The sequence below is a fragment of the Rhipicephalus sanguineus genome, chromosome 2 (assembly GCF_013339695.2).
Source record: "Rhipicephalus sanguineus isolate Rsan-2018 chromosome 2, BIME_Rsan_1.4, whole genome shotgun sequence".
Lineage (NCBI taxonomy): Eukaryota > Metazoa > Arthropoda > Arachnida > Ixodida > Ixodidae > Rhipicephalus > Rhipicephalus sanguineus.
The window spans coordinates 45,870,223-45,893,422 of record NC_051177.1 but is presented as its reverse complement, the minus strand read 5'-3'; the positions used below and the strand labels follow the sequence as shown (position 1 = coordinate 45,893,422).

General features: G+C 49.0%; 1 protein-coding gene across 8 annotated transcripts in view; it reads left to right on the top strand.

Annotated features, from left to right (window-relative positions):
• Positions 1–12,686, top strand: part of LOC119382861 (ecdysone-induced protein 74EF) — a 266,794-nt gene extending 254,108 nt beyond the window's left edge. For 7 of the 8 annotated variants that reach the window (XM_037650744.2, XM_037650748.2, XM_037650739.2 and 4 more), the window contains 6 exons: positions 78–257; positions 789–893; positions 1,307–1,426; positions 8,317–8,631; positions 9,299–9,596; positions 9,981–12,686. In XM_037650744.2, the coding sequence (XP_037506672.1) occupies positions 78–257; positions 789–893; positions 1,307–1,426; positions 8,317–8,631; positions 9,299–9,596; positions 9,981–10,089 (1,127 nt within the window). In that variant the 3' untranslated portion in view covers positions 10,090–12,686. The remainder of the gene's footprint in view (positions 1–77; positions 258–788; positions 894–1,306; positions 1,427–8,316; positions 8,632–9,298; positions 9,597–9,980) is intronic. The other variant, XM_037650747.2, reaches the window with a different exon arrangement.
• Positions 12,687–23,200: the final 10,514 nt, after the last annotated feature.

Genomic DNA, 23,200 nt, shown 5'->3' with positions numbered 1-23,200 from the left:
TGGCTTGTTATAGATTGGTGTTACTCGGTGAAATGTGTGTGTCGCTCATCGAAGTCTCTCCCTCTTGTTGTGTGCAGTGGACACTAGCCCGCAGGATGTTCGGCCCAGCCTGCTGTCTCGCTGCGAACGTACCCTCCAACGGTGTAGCCCGGGTAGAGATTCCAAGACGTTGCTACAAAACATTCTCCAGCACCAGCAGCCAACTTACTCGGCGCTGTCCACCCTGTGCAACCCGGCTGTCTCATGCAGCAGCTCAGGTGCGCGTTCCTCTCTTTGCAGCTGAACTACTCTTGCCTTTTCAACGAGGCAGAGCTTACGTTGCGGATGCTTAGCTCCACGCGGTTCATCCAGTATTAAGGGGAGTTTTCAACGCAACACAGCCCCTACGTCTCTTCTCTAACGCGGTAAAATACATTCTGTATTTCAGGCTCAGCGCAGGTGTCTTATAATTGAGGGTGAACTGTTTTGTAGGTTTTGATGTCAAGCTGTAAGCAGTCAGGACACTTTCTGAACTGGCTTTCGACGATGATGTTTCTCAAGAATGACTTAAGGTAATCATTCGAACCGAGAGTTGTCGTCTGTGGCGATGCCGTCTGCGGGGCCCACTCAAGAAAACTCGTGCTTATTATTTCAGTGATATCTCTCTATACATATCTGGCGCGATCGAATTGGCGGCTATAGCCCGAAGTCATAGACGTGTCGCATGAGTGCCGAAAGAAAGCAACAGATGAGTCATCGCGTATGCAGACACCATGGGGTTCTCTGACGGACGCCTATTCTCATTGCAGGCTCCCTCCCCCCAAGTCCTGCCGACAGCGGAGTGTCGGACGTGGACAGCAGCAGCGGAACGCTGAGCAACGACGAGTCCAAGGCACGGTTACAAAGCACCCCTGGTAAGTGGGCTGAATTCTCCTTCTTATGGTTATCGACACAATAGTCCACGTTGCGCGTAATGGAGATAACAACGACTAGGTGTACTAGTTAAATCCATAAGTGGGCCATGGCCTCAACCATCTACGCGAACTGTTCGCCCAATGTGAGCGACTAACGATACTTCAGTGAGCTCGGAACGAAATAGATTAAACATCTGAAGCGTGCAGTTCTCTGTTTGATATCGCTTAGCTAACACTGACGTCATCGACTTAGGTATCCATACTGGAGCCACCATAGACTAGTCTGGTAGGTACGCTAAGCTGCTAGCGTCGTGTATTTCTTTCTTTTTCCTTGTTTAATGGCGCGGTTGCTATAGATAGGATGTTGTGAGCAGGATTTAGTAACCGCGGTCGGCTTTTCTCTCTCTCCTCAGTTCCACCCCCGCTGACTCCTGAATCTCCAAGCCCGAGCGGACTGGGCTACATCCCCCCGTACTGCCAGACAGGCGTTACACCTCACGCATCTCAGCACTACAGCAACCGGCCTCCAACATGTAAGTCAGCTTCTTGAGAGAACTATACCTCTGTACACATAAGCTGCTCAGATGAACGCGGCGTTTGCATCAAGCATCCACTCGGACACGTTGCTCGTCTCCTGCCTGCATCCCGTCGATGCATTACATAGTGCTCAGCTCTACATGCAGGTGTCATGCAGGCGACAGTTTCGTGCATTACCTGTGGCCGCCTTGCGGTGAGCGCGCGTAGCGTGGGCGTACTGTACGCTGCAGCTGACCCAATTAGAAGGAGGCGCCCAGACAGGGAAGATGCTCGCCAGAGCCCGAGAGCGTTTCCCGTTACGAAACAGGGCGTAAGAGCCGGCCGTGTACGCCAGGCTCTGGAAAGTGTGTCACGGGGCGACCCGACGATTCAACTGGGTCACGGCGCGGTTTCCTTTTTCGAGCGGGCCGCCGCATCTTGCGGCCCCGGCGAGCCGAAAACGAAGCCGCAACGACGGCGACCTTGGTTACGCTAAGGCCAAAAAATACGCCGCCGACGTGGAGCGTCTTCTTTCAACTCGCCAACGTGGCGTCATCGCACCCCCCCCCCCCTGAACCATCGACACGCAGCTGCACTGGATCAGCTCTCACTGCATACAGCGTAATCGATATTCCCAGGTTGTCGGTTTACTTATGGTACATTCGATTGTTCGTTTACGATCGTTCTGTAGTCTCTGAAAAAGTTATGTAAAATACCAACTAAGCACTACCAGTAAAATAATCGGGCTAATACATGGTGAAGGAGGAAGATGACTTGCGTACCTGCTTGTTCTCGCTGTAGAGCTCTAAGGCTGTTGAATTCACCACTTTGAAGTATAGTCGAAGCGCTCTCAAACGACAAGCTGAATGCGCCATTAGTTAACGACGGTTCTAACATCTAACCCCTTGGGGATAATATTTTGAGGACGTTGCCGAGTCCTGAGAGGTTTTCACCTGTGAGCCAATCAGTAATAATAATAATCGTTGGGATCTTACGTCCCAAAACCACGATGTGATTATGAAGGACACCGTAGTGGGGGGGGGGGGGTCCGGAAATTTAGACCTGGCTGGGGTTCTTTAACGTGCACCTAAATCTAAGTATACGGGGCTCTAGCATCTTGACTCCATCTAAATGCCGCTGCCGCGGCTGGGATTCGATCCCGCGACCTTCGGGTCAGCAGTCGAGCACCATAACCACTAGACCACCGTGGCGGGCAGATGAACATTGCAACCACCCTTTATGTATGTTCGTGCGTGTGTATGTGTGCGCGTACATATACGATGGCGGAATTGGATTTTTAAAGGCAACTTAACTATTCAAAGACGAACGCCGGGCAGCTAAAAAACGCGCCGTCACTTGAAACACTCGACGCATATTCGCGGCATGTATACTTCACACCGCGCTTTTAAAACCGTGCTATCGTTTATGGCGGAAGCGTGTTAAGCGGCGTTTCCCGTTTCGACCGTTAACTGCGAACGGTATTGATTACGGCGGAAATATGACTGCGCATTCGTATCTGGCTGATTGTATGGGACTGCGATACGTCGGATATGCCTTCCTTGCGATTTTATATCTTTACAAAATATCATACCCACTGGTATTGCCAAGGAACGGGAGCTTATTGAATCAGGTCGTGTTTCCTAAATCCGCAGTCGTTCCGAGCGTGTCCTCCCTAGTTTCGCACGCAGACGCTATCGCGTATAAAAGAAGAATAAAAAGAGCGCGAGAGAGAAAGCACCGTTTCGAGAGGCGCAAGAAATGGTGCATGCCGTTCAAGGAGAATGCACGGGAAAGGAGAGGGTGTGGTGTTGTCGCGAAGCCAGTGTTCCGCTCCACTCTGCGTGGACGCTTTGCTTTTGTGGTGACCCCCAACGGGGCCACGGTTGCGGTCCCCGTCCGCGCCCTTGTTCGGCCCCTGCGCGTTTTTCAAGGTCAAGCTCAGCTGTTGCGCCCGGGAGGAAGCGGAACTTGGTTTCCCCCAACGGGGTCGCGAGATGAAGGAGGGTGGTGCACGGAAGGGGAGCCGAACTCCACCGCCCCTCCCAAGAAGCTATGCAGGAAGAAGGGAGCCCCGTCCTACTGAGCGAGTGAAAGAAAAGTAGGCCTAACCAGTGCATGTGTGTGCATCCGGGTTGCCACCGTTCCCCGCCTCTTCTTCTTCTTCTTCACACTCGGGGTTTTCTCGGTGGTTTAAAAGAAAAAAAAAAACGAAAAAGGGGGGCAAAAGCTGTCCAGGGGGCCACCGGCACTCTTGACTTGACTGCTTGTTCGCCTTTTTATTTTCTCGTACGCCATCACCGCCTTCCTCTCGTTCTCTGCCGTTCGGCTTTCTCCGGGCCTACCGATTGAGGAGAACGTAACTTGTTACGTGCGCATACGTAAGAGTAGGCGATGTAAAAACTAAAAAAAAAAATATGCGTGTGACGGCCGGTGTGGGGGGAACCGTTTCTATTGTGTAATTGGCAATGCCACTGGGGCCGTTTCCGCCGCTCCGTGCAAAAAAAATTTCGTACGCGACAAGGAGAGATTGAGTATACGGTAGTCGTAAGCTTTCAAACTGAGGCGAAGGTTGCGTAAATGGGAAGGAAGGACGCATTTCTCTTAACTTTCCTTTTCGAACAGCCTTTTGTGAGTTCATGGGAAGCCAACCGTTGGCGGCGAGAGCAGCTATGCAAGGGGGAAAAATAATAATAATAAAGCGGCCCTCACTCGTCCCGAAGTGACCCACTGGATCGTTCTCTAGACCAGGCGTCGGGCTGTTACGCAACAGACGCCTTTGTGGGATCGCTCGCACGGCACCTGTCTTATGAAACGATCGGCCAGTGTCGGTTCCGGTTGACTACTCTATATTTGGACACTTTCTTCGTACCCACTAAAGAAAAGGCAGGTGTCGACGCGCAACAGCGCGCTGCTTCTGACAGCTTTATGCGCCAGTAAGTGTAGTCATTCCTGGTACAAGTTGCTGGCCGCTTTGGTGAAAGAGTATGAACTGGAGCACTCGAAGCGCCGTAAGGATTGCGAGCCCCAAAAGTTCTCGCGGTCGTCAACAGGAAGCCCACCACTTCCGCGATTGTCTCCTGTGAAAGGGAGCGTGTGTTAACTTTTTCGAGGGCCTAGCACGAGAGAGAGAAGGGCCGCGCCAGTCCTGGGCGTTGCAGATTGCAGCTGATAGCGGGCGAACGTCTGTTTGCCTTCCGGCTTCCTCGCTCGCAGGCGCTCGAAGTCCACTGCGGCCGTATCCGGCGTTGCTATATGCTCGCGCGTGCTTTCGCTTGGCACCGAGTTTTGTGTTTGAAGTCTTCGCGGCGCCCGAAAACAAGCGCATTCGAGCCGCCTACTACTATCTCGCCGTGGTCACAGCTTAGCACGTGTCGCGTTGCTAAGCTCGAGGGCGCAGGTTCGATTCCCGGCCACGGCGACCGTATTTCGATGGGGGCGAAATGCAGAGAACACCCGTGTACTACATAGATATAGGTGCGCGTTAAAGAACCTCAGGTGGTCGAAATTTCCAGAGCCCTTCACAACTGCGTGCCTCGTAATCATATGGTGGTTTTAGCACGTCAAACGCTAGCATTATAGCTAAGGCGGCGCGTGGCATGTGGAGGATGACACCACGCTGGAATGGAAAAGAAATCTGGTGCCTGCGGGCGGGCGAGAGCGGACGTTGTTACATGGCGCGGCGGCGATCATCTCGATTGGCAGAAGAGCACGTGACGGAAACGCTCGCCCACCAACGGGCGCCGCGCAGGTGAAGAAGGCTTCGCCGGGTGTGGCGCTCTTGGGCTGACCTTGGCGCGAGCCGGAGTCGTTGAACCGGCGGCGCGTTTCCTTTTTTTGGGCTCCCCTTTCCTCCTCCGCCGCGCGCACTCGCTCTGCTGGCGACGGCGACGCGAGCGCCGGAGCCGTCGCGAGGGAGCTTCGCTGGAAAAAAGCGGGCGAAAGTGCTCCCGTTCTCTGCGGCTGACTGCATCGCTTCGCCGGCACATTGGCGAACTTGCCACGCGTGGGCATTTTCTTTGCGCAATGGCGCGCCGTGTTCCCGCGTGTTCGCTCTCGACGCCCCCCCCCCCCCTTTTTTTTATTTCGGGTTGCGGAAACCTAGCAACACAATCTCTGCCATACATTGGGGTAGTAAAGTAGATTGACGCAACTCCTTTTCTTCGCCGAAGTTGCCGATCGTCGTGATGCAAAAGCAGGAAGTGGTTTGCGTTTTCTCGCGGTCTATATATATATATATATATATATATATATATATATATATATATATATATATATATATATATATATATATATATATTAACGTGCACGCGCCCGGCGTTGTTGCTAGAGGGACGGGAACATTAGCTGGAACTGTCTGTCGAGGGACTCCTTCCTCTCAACGCTGCAAACCAGTCATGTCACTCCGGGCCTTCCCGGAGATCGGGCGGAAATTGAAGTAGTGTGTTGCCCCTCTCGAGCTGGGGGGGAACCAGCCTAGCCGGCTTCCTCTTTCTGAAAGGCGCACGGGCGAAGCGGCGGTATTTTTTCGCCCCCTGCATGGGCGTTTCTCAGGCCTCAAGGTTAGCGGGTCAGTGGCACCAGGGAGGAAAAAGCGAAGACGGGGAAAGCGTACATCACCCTCCCCTCCCTCCACTGTGCCAGCAGGCACAAATGGGGCGCCTTCTTCGGGGTCCGCTACGCCCGTTCCGCCGTCGATCGCCGCCGCTCTTTCAGGGAAAGGAGATGATCTTTGTGTCGGCGTATCCTCCTTCCCGCTGGGTTGTAGGTGGGAGACATCGAGCAAGAGGAAATTTTTTTTTCCCTTTGGCTGTAAGTGTGGCGAGACCCGTTCGCGTCTACGCGCTGGTTGCGTAACGAGTCTGCTTCGCAACTGGACATCACTTCCGCCCGGTGTGCGGCGGGGGCGTCGCTCAGTCAGGCTGGGACGCGTGCGGCGTACTGTAATATAAACGGGGCGTCAAGATCCACTGTATATACTGTATTTCAGTTAAGTTAGGACGCGTATTATCAGTGCAGTGGAGAAGCTGAGCTGCAGACCAAGAGCGCACCTGTAGTTGTAGAACTGTGTCTTGCGGTACAGGCGGTATTTGTACTTGTGAAGAAGAAGAAAGAAACACGAAGTAGCCCTGGGCATTCAGCCTCGTCGAGAACGCGTTTAATGTGTCAAGTGGCGCGTCGCGAAGCGGTTTGTCAGCGTGATTGCTACGGGCCTTGCGTTTCTGCCGGCGAGGGTGCTGCCGAAGCCGGAACACGTGAACGGCAAGCAGCACTGCCATGTTTCGAAAACAGGGCAAGTCGCTACGCGATGGAGGAGGTACTCTTGAAAGAGAGCCAGCGACAGAAGCCGCGTAGGCCGAGAAGCAGCAGCAAGCGGGCAGAGCCTGCTTTCCAAAAGCAAAAAAGAGAAAAAGGCACTCCGGGTGTCTGCCATTGTGCGAGCTCTTCCGGCGGGCTGACGTCATCGGCGTTCTCCCCCTCTACACCTGCACTGCCGGAGTCAACACACCTTTCAAGGTTAACTGGAGCTGGCGCGTTTCGGACGTACAGCGCCGCCGTGCGGAGGCGCTTGGAAACGCAGTTGCCGTCAGGCGCTCTTTTGTCGTCTGCTACGCTTCGTGTCGACGAATGGAGCTTGGCGTGGCGAAGCGCGTTCGTATGAAGCGGTATTCGGAATTTTCCGAGTACTTATATCGTACAATGCAGAATCATTGCCGAAAAAAAAGAAAAGTCACCGTACTTGAGGTGCGCGAAGTTACCTCCGTCAGTGAATTAAGTTGCGGATTGTTAAACTACGAGTAGCGTAAAAGATTGTTGGTTTCATTTAATGAAAACGAGTGCCCCTGTCGCTACCATGACGTTGTTTACCGTTTCCTTCGCGTGTTCTCTCCTTCCCTAGCCCCTCCTTTTCGCGAACTCCCGACCGTTTTCTTTCGCTCTCGCTTTCAAGCAGTCACCCTGGCCTTCGCGTTTTGTGCGCAGGAAACTCTTTGATTTCCTTTTGAAGACGCGCCGGAATTCAGCTCTTGGGACCGGCAGTGCTTTTGCGCCGAGAGAGCCCCGTCTCACCCCCCTCCCTCTTCCTGGGGCTGGCTGTCTGGTTGCCCAAAGCGTTGCATGGCAACCCGGGCCTTTGAACCCTGCGCGCTCGATTCGGAACGGGGTTACTATGGCAACAGAGCCACGCAGCCCCGGGGACAACTCCGCCGGAAGCGTCCGCCGCATATCGCTTTAGTTGCGTGCTTTCTTTTTCTCCTCCTCACCTCCTCTCCGGTACGGGGGCGCTGTTCGGAGCCGCGACGGTGTCGCCGAGGCCCTCGCTTAGCGGAGGGCTCATACGCGCTGACTTAGCTGTAGGCTTCGATCTGGGCCATTGTGTTTGTCACTAGATGTACCACGAGTATTTCTCCCGCCACTTGAAACATGCTACTCGAATCTCTCCACTAGAGAAAGCTGCGAGCAACAGTCGCAGCATTGTGACCAAGCCAGTTTGTTTTGCGGGCGTCCTGCCACGTGCAGCAACAAAGCATACAAACTCAGGTTCTGATGAGCAGCTTATGTGTTTTGCCACTGTGGGTTTTTTTTCTTGTTCTGTACACTAGAATGCTTCTACCACTCATATTGAAAAGCCACGAATAAAGTTTGTCTATGTGTGATGCTTGCAGAACTTGATTACATAAAAAAAAAAAATGAAGCAGTGGCATGGTACCACCAATGGGATGTAAAAGGGGTGTGCAATTTACACCAAATAATGCATGTAGGCTTTCGCCACTCACAAGCAAGAGACCTAAGTTTGGGGTATAATTGCGTAAATAGTTGGCTGTATGACACAATTTTTCTACTCATATGTTGCTACTCATATATGTGAAATTTGATCCGAGAAATTAAGTTTGTGCTCTTTGCCTGCCAGCAGTTGCCGAACTGCAGCACATGTTCCCACCCCAAGCTCACTACCGGCCGGGAGGTTCTCTTGGCTCCGTGGTGCCTCACGGGGGTAGCACCCAGGCCAGCTACCTTGAGGCAGCAGCTCTCAAGAGCCCAAGCCACACCCTCGCCTACCCCACACCTCTGGCTCAGCACCAAGGCCTGCCATTGACACTGACCCCGTGTGGGAGCTTGCTCCATCCACCTGGCATACCCACCCCAGTGATCGCTCACACACCCAGCGAAGATATGGGATACTTTGTTGAGGACCTCTCTTTCCAGCCACCTACGAAAAAGAAAGGTGAATTGCACTTCCTTGCTGACATTCCTCTCCCTTGTTCACCATCTTCCACTGCATGCTGAGTGGGTTGCTACTGCATGGGCATACTTGGACCTTGAACTTCATACTTGAACTTGTTTGACCAAGTTTTCTTCTTGTTTCCTTCTCTATCATACATCAGTCACACAAGTGAAATAAAGTTTGGTAGCAGCACTTAAATGTACACTCTCAGTAAAAGAAACTGCTGTTTAAATGGAACAACTGCTTCTAATATGATTGGTTTCGTACTTGAATTCCGGTCTCCTGTTCATCTCTCAGTAGACGGAACTCCTGTTAAACGAAACATATTTGCCTGGTCTCTTCAGGTTCCATTTAATGAGAGTCTGCCATATTTCTAAGCAGATTTTTGTTACTTAAAAACTGCTTTGGTGCAATCACCATTGCATAAACTCTTCGAGACAGCTAAATAATTAATGTAGACTGTTTGCACATACCTTCATTTTATCTTTTGCATGTTACTGCTGCATGCCTTGTACTCAAGAGCTTTGACAGAGATTTAACAGTTTGAATTTACTAGGTTCAAGAACTTCTGTGTCCAACAAACAAATTGCAGTTGGGTGTGCTCTGAACGGTGTTGGGTTTTCTGTGGCTGAGGTGACTGAGACAAGTTTGTGCTTGCCCGGTGCAGGAAGGAAACCAAAAGCAATGCTGCACGATGCAGGGGGCCCCCTGAGTGGCCTGGCTTCCTCCTCGTCCTCGTCTTCTCTGAAGCAGCAACGCAAGAGCCGTGAAGGATCGACCACGTACCTGTGGGAGTTCCTGCTGAAGCTGCTTCAGGATCGTGACTACTGCCCCCGTTACATCAAGTGGACCCACCGTGAGAAGGGTGTCTTCAAGCTGGTTGACTCCAAGGCTGTCTCCCGCCTGTGGGGCCTGCACAAGAACAAGCCCGACATGAACTACGAGACCATGGGACGGGCGCTCAGGTTAGTAGCCTTTGCACAGTGGCTAGGGGAGGCAGACCTTGGGAATCCAGAGATAATGTACCTTCTTTTCTTTTTTCTTTTTTATTTAAATATGAAAAAAAAAGCACGGGATGGTAGTCTACATTAGAGCCGGCTATGCTTATGTTCTTGGCTTGCTAAGCCTGTAGCTACGTCTAAGTAGTACTAACTATGTTGTTTAGGTTTGCACGCTATGAAAAAGCATTATATCCTCTCATCAAAATGAAATATGCCACAACTTAGTTCCAGTTGTGCTAGTTGTGCACCACTACTGTCATGTAGGGAGTTTTTAGCCTTACACAAGCCCATAGTATTGTTGCGCTGCAGGGTCTTGACCATGTCCATTTCTGTTTTCTTTTTCTACAGGTACTACTACCAACGTGGCATCCTGGCCAAGGTGGATGGACAGCGTTTGGTCTACCAGTTTGTCGATGTACCCAAAGACATTGTGGAGATCGACTGCTCGGGGGCGTGACTGGGTGGCGCCAACACCCTGCAAGTGCAGAATCTGGGACCCCATGCTACGTGTCTGTGATGAGGAGAGTCTCTGCCGGCAACCCCCTCTCCACAAGATAAACAACCCCTACCCCTCCCTTCCTGGCCCAAACCTGCTGGAGCGGGATTCTGGTGCAAAAGAAGAGAACATCTGTGCGGGTGCAGAGGCCACTCCACGATGACAGAGACAATGGACATTATTATATTACAACAAGTGAGAGTGGTTTCGCCGCACTTCGGGCCCTCAGAACCCGCCCCAACGACCACAAGTCCCAAATGGTGCTGCAAGCCCTTCGAATAGCTGCTGCTTGGAACTTTGTATTGGCCTTGGCAGTCACTATTTATGTGCGGTCTTGATCGGGGCTGCTGGCTTTGCCTGCGGAGGAAGGAGTACCTGTGCTTTTTTTTCTTTTTTTTTTTTTCGGATGGGACATCCACTGCCTGTGGCGGCCTACTGGTGGACAGGAATCCATGTTTCAGAGATATCACAAAGCTATTATCGACAGAGAGGTACAGAGAGATACTATATAAGAGATATACTACCTATCACAGTTCTATGTGGACACAGAATGGTGTTTTCCTTGTGGGTGCAGACCTCAGTTAGAAGAGCTTCTTTTACCAGGGTGAGAGATATGAGCCATGATTGTCGGTCATTGGAGCTGTCGGTTTAGTCGGACCTTTTCCATTGCTTTAACAGGTCAACTTTGACATACGTGTGTCATCTTAGCACTTCATCTGAAACGTTGCACAATTTGAATACACAAAACAGCCTAGCTGGAAATCCTTTACTTTGTCCTACTTTGAACAAAAGGACACGATTAGAGAACTGGCAACATATTGCTCATACTGTATGCTCATAGCGTCGCTGACATAAACAAGGCAGCTCCAATGCTAGTAGTGCAAGAACAGTGTGCCTGCAGTTTTTACAAGTGTGCAGCAGAAGCGATCCCTTAGCCATGACATTCTTCCGAAGTTCGCGCTTGTACAGCAGGTGTGAAGCAGATTGCATTGCTGATGGGAGCACTCTTAGCAGTCACTGGGCAGAACAAAAGCACCTGGCACCAGAGGAATTGTCGTGTGTTTGTTGTCGTTGCTCAGAAGGCCTGAGCTCACCATGTCTGCGCCTGGAACAGAATTGTGTCCCGTGATATCCCCTCTTTGTGCCGATGTTTCTGGATGTGTCCTTTGTTCGTTTCCTGCTCCACTTTGTTGTCGTGTTAGGTGCCTGGCCACTACTGGCTGACCAGTATGGTGTTGTGTTACAAGGAAATCAAAATTTTAATGATTGGCTCCCACATACCTACTTTACTGCATCTCTTCACACAGGAATGCAGTGAATGGCAAAAAAAAGAAGCAGAATCGTCTAATTCAGAAAAGAAGCAGTGTGTAGCATGGCTGCGACATGCATGTTTGTTGAAGGTGCTGCGTACAGACCTGAGTGTTTTGGAAACGCCGTCACATGCCGTCCCCCGATTGCTGGATACAATCCACAGCCTTTGGAAGAATAGGTGGAAAGTGCTTTGAAGTGAAGTGCCGACAGGAAAGTGCTTGAGACTCTTTTTGAAGTGAAGGTCTCTGTGTGAGAACGTTGTTGAGTTTGAGGACGAGTCTGTTGCAGAGTTTATATAAAGAATGCATAAAGCAAATAAATTCTAGTAGCAACCACTTTACACAACCACATTGTACATAAGCTCAGAATTATTTGCACACGCCTCTTATACGAGTGCACGGGTGGTATTGGTCCCAACGTGGCAGGGGACTCTGGAATTATTGGGGCTAGTTTTATTTTTTTGCTCAAAATTCCTTATCCATGCGACTGCGTTCTCCGAGTAGTCTTCGGTGAATTTCTGCCTTGTCTTTCTGGCTGCAAGCTCCAATAACTTTTCAAAACTTGCTTGACAGCAGGCGATCCAAATTAAACTTGAAAACCTAGAATTACTAGATGTCTTAGCAAGTCCAGCTGTAGACCTCGAAGAGAAACCAGAGTCCTCGTGACGTTTTTGGGACCCCTACGGCGGCTGAGGGGTGGCCAGAAAACACCGAGTGATCCTTCCAGTTTACATTATTGTACATATTAGCCAATGACATCAGAACATAAGGCAATGTGAACCAATGCTGTACTATACAGTTGTGTGCACTATGTATCTCAAGTCACAAAAAAAAGCATTTTCATTGTGGTTTACTTAATTGAAAGACGTTATCCTACAAGAGAAGCAGTGGGAGAGACACTTAAAGATATGTGTGTGCTTCACAAGGATGTGTTTTTCTTTTAGCTTCATCTTCGCAAAAAAATAGATGCCTGTACATCTTGGGGGTCTTTTCTGTTTTGGTAACATTGCTTCACCTGTGTCCCCCCGTTTCACTCGGCTCCGCTCCCTACACCCTTTTTTTTTTTCTTTTGCTCCATGCATTGTATAAACATGCGACATCAGTTTTGGCATACGTCACCTCTCCCCCAAGCGGGCAGAGACATGGAAGTACACTTGTGAGATTCCATGCTTTTAAAATATATTTTCATGTGTTGTGCTTTGTACATACCTATGTCCTAATAAATTTAATGTACTACTTTGGGAAAAATGACTTTTTGTTTTTGTCATGCCCTCAATGTCACGGGAGACATGACTCCCCTGTGGATGAGGGCCCTCGGGGCTATTCCTGAATGAATAATTGCATGCAATGTGCTGTATTATAGATCAAGGAAGTGAAGGTTGCCCTGCCTCTTGGATATATATCCATTTTGCGTCCAAAGGGACAGTAAAGGCAAGTACATTGCTAGACTGTATCTCTAGAGTGATACCGTTGCAGGTACCGTGGGACAGGAACAGAAAACTGCACAGTACAGATGCAAGATGTAGGCAAGTGAAAAAAAGAGGGCTGGAACAAAAAACCCCGACTGAGATTCAGTGAAGACAATGTGATGTGACAGCGGCGCTGTGCTATCATATTGCCTTGATTCAATCTCAGTCGAATGACGGTGTTGTGTAACGAGCTTTTTGTTCAAGCCCTTTTTTTTACAACAGACAGCAAAGATTAGTCAGGGCTGGTAGACATGCATAATGTAAAACTGAGAGGCAAGCTGAAAGTCGAGGAAGCAGGATGACTGCTCCAAAATAGGCGGAGAATGCCCAGGAAGACATCGGCTTCAAAAATGGTTATTCTATCGCCATTTTTCTATGTACAGTGACATGTAAAGTGGAGGCCCAAGGACAAGATGTCCATAAAAGAGGGTGGAGAGAATGGAAGTGGCGCCTGCCGTGTTACTTATTCGTCATTTTCTTAGCTTCATACAGGTGCACTACCTGGCGAAGTGTTCCTATAGGATATTGGTTTCTTACCATTGGGGTCACGTTGCCTTATCTCTGAAAAACTACAAAAAAGCTTGAAGGACGCTTAAGCTTTGCTTTCAAGACTAGGACGCGATAGCGTAATCGGACCGTGTTCGTATCGCCTTCCCAACTGCTGGCCTGGCTTCGCTTCTCGGTGGAGACCTAAACCGTGCCTCAAGGAAAGCCAAAGTGCGGACGCCCTCCGGACAGGGGCGTAGCCAAGGTGGGGTTGGGGGGTTCAAACCCCTCCCCCCCGGAAAATTTTCAGCTTTGCTTGCGTATATATACACGCACACATACAAATGCACGAACGAACATACAAAAGTATGGTTGAACCCCCCCCCCCAAAAAAAAAAAAAAAAAAAAATTCTGGCTACGCCCCTGCCTCCGGATCCAATGCATGCGGCGCGACGAAACACAGCCACACGGCAGTGCGATGCCACTTAAAAGCGTGGTTGTGGGCCCTTTGCGTCATCTCGCGGGTGTTGTGTCAAGCTGCTGAAGAACATCCGAGATGTGCGTACGGCCAAATGGTGTATATAAACTATAGGTTGTATTCACTGAGGACACGCCCACACTGGCGCGCGGGCTGATGGGAAGGGCGTGAGCTGCTTCCGCTTCCGTCGGCCATGATCCTGGCCACTTCGCGAAGCTCTAGTGAAGCTCTTTCGGTGCGTGTGGATGTTCTGTGCCTCAGTTCGCGAAGCAGCAGCTGACCATGTTCTGTTGCAGTCTCTGAAATCACGGTAAATTGCGCCGTCTATTGACGTAGCAATAGGTCACGGCGAAAGGACAGCGTCAACTTTTATGGAGCCATGTACAACCAACGCAAGAATTGTGGAAATGTGTTGTGCCGAGTGGTTCGCCGCATTGCTCGCTCTCGCATCAACAACAGTTGGACTAACTACGAAGTGTGCAGCGCTCATTTCATTGCTGGTGAGTACAAATTTTGGTTCCAAATGTTACACTTGACGCATTTTATGCTTCAGAGCGTCCGTGTTTGTTGTCCCGTCACCACGCCGCTTGGAGAAGGGCAGTTAAATATCTGGTTGGCTGGGTGTTTACGTTTGCGTAGCCGCATTTTTATTGTTGTAAACGACACTAATACATAATGTCAGCATGCACTGGCGCAGTTGCATTTTTTCGCTCCGCTTGCGACGTCTCTCCTGTAAAACGTTCGCTCTGAGATTTGCCTCGGTGACTGCTTCTCACTTCAAGATGCGGCGCTGGCGTACTACAAGATCTGTAATTACACTTGTATTACTCACTTGCAGGAAAGCCATCCTTTTTGGTGGACGAGAGCAGCCCCAACGGGGCACGAAGTCTTCGGGAGGCTACGAAAGCAACCCTAAAGAATCCTTGATGTCGGAAATTTTCACCGTCGGCACACGCTCGACGTCGAAGTGCAACTCGCCCATGCCCAGGAACAGTGGTTCAATACCGCCGCAAAGCTTGAATTTTTCCACGCAAAGCTCCAATTTTTTCCAACCTGCCCCCTTGCCGTCTCGTCCAAGCTTTTGCGCATTGCGCTCATAACTGATTAAAGGCGTATCGCCCATCACTTCGCAGCGTTTTCGACCGCGTTCGTCGAGGGTTATCCTGCGGTAGTTGCTAGTACACAGCAACAATTCCTGTCCTAAAAGGGCAGCACCTGTCAAATCCCAGATAAAGCAAAACACACAGTGTGGGGCACTACTACGGTCCCTAGGGAACCGTAGCACAACGGCACAGACGCCATACAGTGCCCAGAATCATGGCGGACCGCCCGAAGGACGTCGTTAGGGTGGCTAGAATGGGGAGGTGTGAAAAGCGGCCGCGAAAACCGGTCCCCAAATCGCGCCGATGCCGCAAGGGGCGCTGTACGCAGAGGCGCGGGGAGTCGAGCAGACGACGTGCCGCGTAGCGCCGCTCATGTACGGCAAACCTGTCTCGCGCTATTAGCTTGCAACAGTTTGCTGCGTCAATCGTCGTTTTCCTTTTCTCTTTCAGCGGGTGCAGTTAAAAAGGGCACACTGTAACATCTTCCTCTCCTAGTAAAAAACAGCGCGAAAACTACGAAGACGAGACAGATGAAACAGGACTAGCGCTGTCTCGTCCTTGTAGTTTTCGCGCTGTTGTTTACTATGAATGTGCACCAACAAGCTCAAGTTCGTACGCTTCTCATCTTCCTCTCCTTCTTTACTGATTTTCGTAAAGGAATGCACGCGAGAAAGAATATATCGGAGTGACATGCGGTGCGCACCAACCAGCAAATGTCGATTGGTGTTACTTCCTTGGGAGAAAAAAATTCGTTACACACAATATGGATAAATTAAAAAAACACATACGAAGCCAAGGGTAACTAGAAAGTTAGATTAAAAAGTATACATCGAGTAAATGAAAATGATACATGAGCAAGCGGTCATACTGTCAGATGAAATTTATGAAAGAGACGCGGTAGTAAATATCTAGATCTGAAGTAATGCGAAAGATCGATCTAGACAAAATGGATTCGGAACAAAGAAAAGGAAAGAAAAATAAACCATCGCGGTAATCTTTTCGTCATATTTATATAACCGAATACAGCATAACAGACATCCCCCTGAATATAAGAACAGTAACTTATTGTTAATCATATATATCTTCTGAAGTGGAGCTACGAGGTACCTTTTTTTCTAATTGTAATATCGGCGACAGAATAAAAGGAAGTGGTCCGTTGTTTCAATTGAATGCAAAATTTGCACAACGCCGGGGACGCCATGAGACCAGCATTATATAAATAAAAATTCACTCGTGGAATTGGACCGCGTAATCTGCTGTAAGAAACACACCGCTGTTTATTCTAGCAATACCTTATATGTACGAAGTTTTTAAATTTATCCAGTGATAATTTGCCAGTGTCGCTTTGCAAACAAGCATTTCTATACCTTAAAGCTGTCGCATAAGCCGTATCTGGTAAATTATGAATCAGAGCTCCACATAGAGATACTGAGGCTCATGAATCCACCATTTCATTTAGATACAATCCGCGGTGGCCCAGTACCCTCAGCAACCAAATTTTTTGTAAGTTTGCAGGTATTAGATAACGAAACATGCTCAGGAGTGTTGAATTCGCTGCCGTATAGGAAGTGCTGAACATACCAAAAAATAATCTGTAACTTTAACTGCTGTTGATTCATTTGACGGGAGCTTGCTAAAACAACAGCCAGTATTTCTGTAATTAATATAGGTGTATATATAGGATGATAAGAGGAAGACAGAAAAAAAAGCGCTAATTTCTGCAACCCAATAGGGAGCACGGCTTAGGTGTATGATTGGGAAGTCGAATTGAAAAAGACCACTGGAAAGATCGAGAGATGATGCCTAACCCAACGTTACTAGACTACGTTAGCAAACTAGTCTAGTGACGTTGTCCTAACCTTACCCTCTACCGATGCATAGTCGCGGTTTTTTATTGACATAATGAGTTGTATTGCTAATTGTCATGTGAGCAAGGTAATTGTGTACTGGTAATTTAAATACAGAAATGGCATTTGTTTAGCATTAGGAGAAAAAAAATATCACGACATTGTGTGCGAAGGATCTAACTGAGCTTACTTGAAGAGCCAATATGTTATATTTTTACATTAAGTAGTTCTAGCAGCGCTAATGCGAATCTGAGGGGTGTTCACTCACGACCAATGTGCTTCAAGAATAAACTAGGTTTTTAAATGAAAACGTATAATGATTGTCTCTGATGCGAACTGTATATCTTTAAAAATGTACGTTTTAACTGTTGGTGTCTCTGATCTAATTACCGACCATGGTAATCGCGCTTCCATATCTAACAACGTTGTTTGCAACGAACATTAGAAGTCCAAGGCACAAGCGCAAATCATTCCTTTCTAATAGTATTAGAGGTTTCATTTTTTAAGCTGCGTTGCCAGAGAAAAAGAACAACAACAAGAAAACGGCGCCCTATACCGGGATAGGGCGAACATACATTTTGTTAATCATTATCATTGTATTTCTTCGCAATTCCGTTCTTTGGTTTCAGAGTTTTCGTAGCAGCCAGGAACGAAGCACCAGCGTTCAGTTCTCTTCGTTTTACAAAGCATTTTCACCACAGCTCACTCGTGTACAATAAAGAACGCGTAAATGGTGAAAAGAAAAAATATCACGCCGCGTTCCCTTGTAATAGCCTTCCAACGGGCAATCTGCGACAGCGGCGGCTGTACCCGCGCCCCCTGCAGCAGCGCCCCTGGCGGCATCGGCGCGCAGAGGGACCCTCTCTGGCAAGGGAAACGCGCGGCGCTCAGCACACCTCCCCATTCTAACGTCGTCACCATAGTTGCCAGCGCTGCTCACAGCATCGTGGTGACGTCATGTGAATACAACCTATACAAATAGCTCGTCGTTAGTATGCTAGAGGGTGTGTGCGTAGTGGCCGAGCGGCTAAACGCATAGCGCCACGGAGCAAGGGATCGCATGTTCGTGGCATGACCGAAGATTCTTTTTACCATTTCTTCATTGGCATCTACCTCGAACTTTCGCTCACGGACAACGCGCTTTTTTTTTTTTCGCTCACAACCAAAGACGACGACACCGACCCCGACACCGGAATTTCTGCCAAACGTGACTATCGATCGTAAAAACATTAACAACGCTCAAGAAATCTTGAGCGTTGTTAATCTGTTAACGAGTGTCTATCCATTAGGACTGGCACTATTTGTTGTCGTTACTTTGTACGTAATATGTACGTAATATCTACAGAAGGTACCCCTTTTGCGTTTGCTTCACCGCAACAAATGTAGGAAAGCAGTCGAAAAAGTTGAGGCTCTTATCGCTCCTTATAAGGCTCAACTTTTGCCTGACGTCACGAGTTGCAGCGATGCACCTACTATGCGTGTAAGGGCTACGTTCTGAGCCAAAAGTTCCCCTGATGCGTTGGCTTCACTGCAATAGATGTCGAAAAGCAGTCGAAAAAGTTGAGGCCCTTACCACCCCTGATAAGGCTCAACTTTTGCCTGACGTCACGGTTGCAGCGATGAACCTACTAGATGTCGGAAAGCAGTCGAAAAAGTAGAGGCCCTTATCACCCCTGATAAAGCTCAACTTTTGTCTGACGTCACGGTTGCAGCGATGAACCTACTATGCATGTAAGAGCTACCTTCCGAGCCAAAAGTTTCCCTGACACGTTGGCTTCACTGCAATAGATGTCAAAAAGCAGTCCAAAAAGTTGAGGCCCTTATCACCCCTGATAAGGCTCAACTTTTGCCTGACGTCACACCTTGCAGCGATGGAACTACTATGCGTATTTTTCGTTCCACGGGTGTCAGAAACGGCCCAAAACATTGACCACGGTCTGTGTTGTTAGGAAGCCAACTTCCTCTCGCAGAGTGGTGTACAGGCCTGTGTCGCTGTTGCTGTTAACGCGACACCCTCTCCATTTTTTTTTTAAGCCTGAGAGCCGTTCTGGCTGTAGGGCGCATCTCGCAGCAGGAGTGACGTCAGAAAAATTACACATCATCTCCCACTACGGGCAACCATGGTGGGATGCGAAAGCATCGCGGAGGTTCCGCATCCAGTTTCCGTTTCTCTTATGTGACTTATGAGACGGTGGTTGTCGAGGCGTTTGGATTACCGCTTGCCGACGCTGACGTTTACGTTCGGCTACCCGAGCTTTCCTCTGCTCCGCGGCGGTGGCGCTGCAACTAGCGCCGACGTTGACGTTGTTCATGGCGTTTCGCACACCGTTGCACATAGAGAGAATGACGGAAGCACAGCGAACGCGCGCTTTCGCAGCCTCGCAGCTTCGAGATTCGCTTACTGGCGTTGCCGTTAACGTTCAGCTTCGTGAGCGTCCATAGCGCCGTTGCGAAGGAGAGGGCAACGCTTGCCGGCGTTGCCGTTTACGTTTAGTTTCGCGAGCGTCCATAGCGCCGTTGCGAAGGAGTGCAACGGGGAGAGAGAGAAACGGGAGAGGAGATACGAAGCGGAGACCGCACTCACGCCACCTCCTCCACCCCACCTCCTCGCGCTCACGCGAGGAGAGTTGACGCATGCGCAGGATGGGCGCGGACGCCGCAGAACGGACACTGCCCCAAGCATAAGATGCTTTCGCATCTAAAAAATCGGCCGTTCGACGGGGGGGGGGAGGCTAACAGGAGATTAAAATAACTTGAACAATAGACGCTATGTCAATTCTTCGGCATGCAGTGCCATTTAATGTGACATTGCTTTCATTGAGCCACATAAACCCAATTCACAAACAAAAGCAGCACACTAAGCTAACCAACTAACCTAATTGCTGACAAAAGTACCCGTGATTGCAATGACGCTTCGCTTATTACTCTGAATGTACTGCACTGAAAAGGAACCACAATGCTTCGCCCATAAAAAAGCTCTTCTTTGCGTCTGAATCCAACAGGCCAGTGGCATTATAGACACAAAGGAACGTTAAAATGTGCACATGCCACAAAAATGTCGGATATTGATGTACCATACACGCGCAATAATATGCTATATTCCAATGATCGCTAGACTTGAAGGGATCCCAGAATGTGGTTGACTAATAGCGTAAGAGTTTTCGTGATTGACGATAAATATTTACCGTCGTAGTTGTTGAACTGACGCTTATAAAACACACAAAAAAAAATAAATAATCCCGATATTATGACAAAAAAAAGCCGGCCAATGGCGGCCGGTATCTAAAAAAATGGCCTGCACGGCACCGCTACAACGACGCGGAACGCGGAGAAATGCACACATGGATGGATGGATGGATGCTATGAGCGTCCCCTTTATAACGGGGCGGCGACAAGTGTGCCACCAGGCTCGAAAAAAAAAAAAAAAAACCAAAAAAACTTTACTATTCTTTTTTTTTAATGTTGGCCCAGTGTCTTTACTTCAATTAAAACTATCTTACTCCAGAAAAAAAAAAAAGTTTTCAGCTCCGTTCTCTGCCCTTTACGGCAGAATGTCCTTTTTTTTCCAATATTTATTTTTGTACTTTCTCTCTAATTTTCTGCCACCAATACTCTAACCGTCTCTTACTTGTTTCAATCGCGGGTGTGTTCAGCTTTCCATTGTCTCTAAAACACAAGGCGTCATGTAGGCTCGTGCCCAAACGTACACCTGGGTGGATATCTCCACATTCAATCAGAACATGCTCCGCCGTTTCCTTATCTTCCCCGCAGCACGTGCATTGTTCTTCTTCTTTACTGAATCTCGCTATATAACTACCCGTTCTAAGGCAACCCGATCTCGCTTCAAACAGTAAAGCGCTTCCCCTTGAATTATCTTAAAATGCCTCCCTCCTTATTTCATTTTTTCCCTTTCGGTAGCCGGCTTTTCTCCATAGCTGCCGTCCAGTAAATCCTCTCCGCCTCTCTGACTTTTCGCTTAACGCTTTTTGTTGTTACACTACCAGCCGTATATTTACTAGTGAGCCTCCTAGTTCTTTTTCTCCACTGTGTGTCCACGCTCTTCCTATACAAATAACGGAACATCTTCTCTGCCCATCTACTCTCCTTCATATTCCTTAGCCTTTCTTCGAACCTTATTTTGCTCTGAGCCTCCCTCGCCTCAATACCTGCCCATCCCATATCGCCCTTTACAGCCTCATTTGTCGTCTTCCCGTGAGCACCCAACGCGAGGCGTCCCACAGTCCTTTGATTTATATCCATTCCCGATTGCACCTCTGCCCTCATGCACACCACTGAGTTCCCAAAAGTAAGCCCCGAAACCATATTACACCTTTCCACAGACCTCGAAGCACCTCGTACCTATTGTATCCCCACAACGCTCTGTGCTTCATTATTGCAGCATTCCTCTTTCCCTTTGCTGCCGAGGCTTTTTCCTGTACCTCCATTTGCCTGTCACCCTCATTTATCCATACTCCGAGGTACTTGTATTCGCTCACCCTCGGTATTTCTTGGCCCTGTATTGACACCGCCTGATCACAAGGATCATTGAATACCATCAATCCACATTTTGTTACACTAAATCCTATTCCTAGAGCTTCCCCTTCCCTTCCGCATATATTCGCCAGCTGCTATATGTCCACTCGACTGTCAGCAAATAAGACAATATCGTCAGCATAAAATAATCCTGGAAGCTTCTGCTCAATCATCACGCCGCCCTTTTCCAAAGTAGCTACCTTCTAACGCTTTTTCCATATTCACCATGTACAGCATGAATAACAGCGGGGACAAAGGACATCCCTGTCTCAGCCCCTTGCTATAATCTCAACGTTCTCTTTGCTACTCATTCCTTCCCATTCTATGGGAACGCGCGCACAAGAAACGCGCGCAAGCGCCTACAGCAGAAGGGGGGTTGCGACTAGAAAAAGTTGCACTGGCGCCACCTGGATTTTTCTTCGCCAAGAGGAACGCCTGAAACCACCCGTTCGCGCCACTATGAAGTTGGTTCTAGTTCTATGGCCGCGAGATCGAGCAAAGTAGGCACCTAGCTAGAGTGACCTAGAATAGGGGGAGTGTCCAAAGCGCCGCGCGAATACATGGGAGGAGCGAGGGCCTTTTGCGGTGAACTTCCGCGCCGCGGCGCTGCCGTGCCGGACCCGTTAAAGTCCCTCAATAAATTATGGAGGGACCTTAGGACCCGTGGGCTTTCTCCGCGGCGGAAGCCGCGTCAAAGCGGCGAGCGTCTGCTACGCGCGTGATATTTTAGCCGTTATTAGCTAAAATTGTGGAAATTTGGGCAAAATTTAATACTGCGTCACTGTAACATAATACTGCAGCGACTCATCACATAGAGAACGCGTTTGTGTGTTTTGAAACGGGGTTTTTATATATATCCTTGTAGCTGGTTTGTCACCGCATTGGTCCGCACTTCCGCGGATGTTTGAGGAACGCATCCTGCGCACACTTCATCGTGAGAAAAGGCGCTTAGCTTACTTCGTGTGGAATTACGAACGTAACTTGCTGCAGGAGAGAATAAACTGGAGATAACCAGGAGAACGTAGCACATATGCACGTATTAACTAGCTCATGCATGCTAACGCGTTTGCACCCTTCATATCCTATCTTTTATTTCGTGCATTCGATTTGTTTTACAAGGCTGCCTCCGGCGCTCTGCTGTTTCAAGCCATTTCATGCGAAGCCGAATGGTCAGTCGGCGTGGCCGCGGTACCAAAAAGTAAAAAATTGCTCGCGGTACTCGCGTCTCGTCCACTTGGTATACACGAAAATTGGCACGGAGGGGCACGAATGTACGTATGCCCAACACGATCGATAGGTCATGGCATCACTAACTTGACATGCTTGCCATTTGCGTAAAGGCTAACAATAATAATATGGTGTTTGGCACGCAAACCCGCTTTCAGCCAGAAATAATTCTGACGATGTGTGTCTGACGATTTGTTTCCGCCAGGTTATAAAAAACGTGGTGGTCACCAATATCGATGTCAACATGTTAGACTTACCCTACATATTGAAGAACAGACCGCATAGGTAAATGTATGCGAAAAAATTACATGAAAAAAAAAACATGGTTCCTTATGCATTCGCCGGAGATGACTCGAAAACGAAAGCCATCTATTTCGTCAGTCGATGCATTGATCCTCCCTCGCCCCTCTCCTAAAGCTTTCTGCACATAACGTGGTTTCGGACTGCCCACATTGCAAGCTTTCTGCACCTCACCTGCTTTTACATTGCCTACATCGAGAGCCGATCACGGAGGCAATGGAGAGCGACCATGTCATGTGATGGCGTCAACATATTACGTCACGTTGAATGACGTCAATAGTGACGTCACAAGTTCTGTCGACGTCATCGCGTGATGATT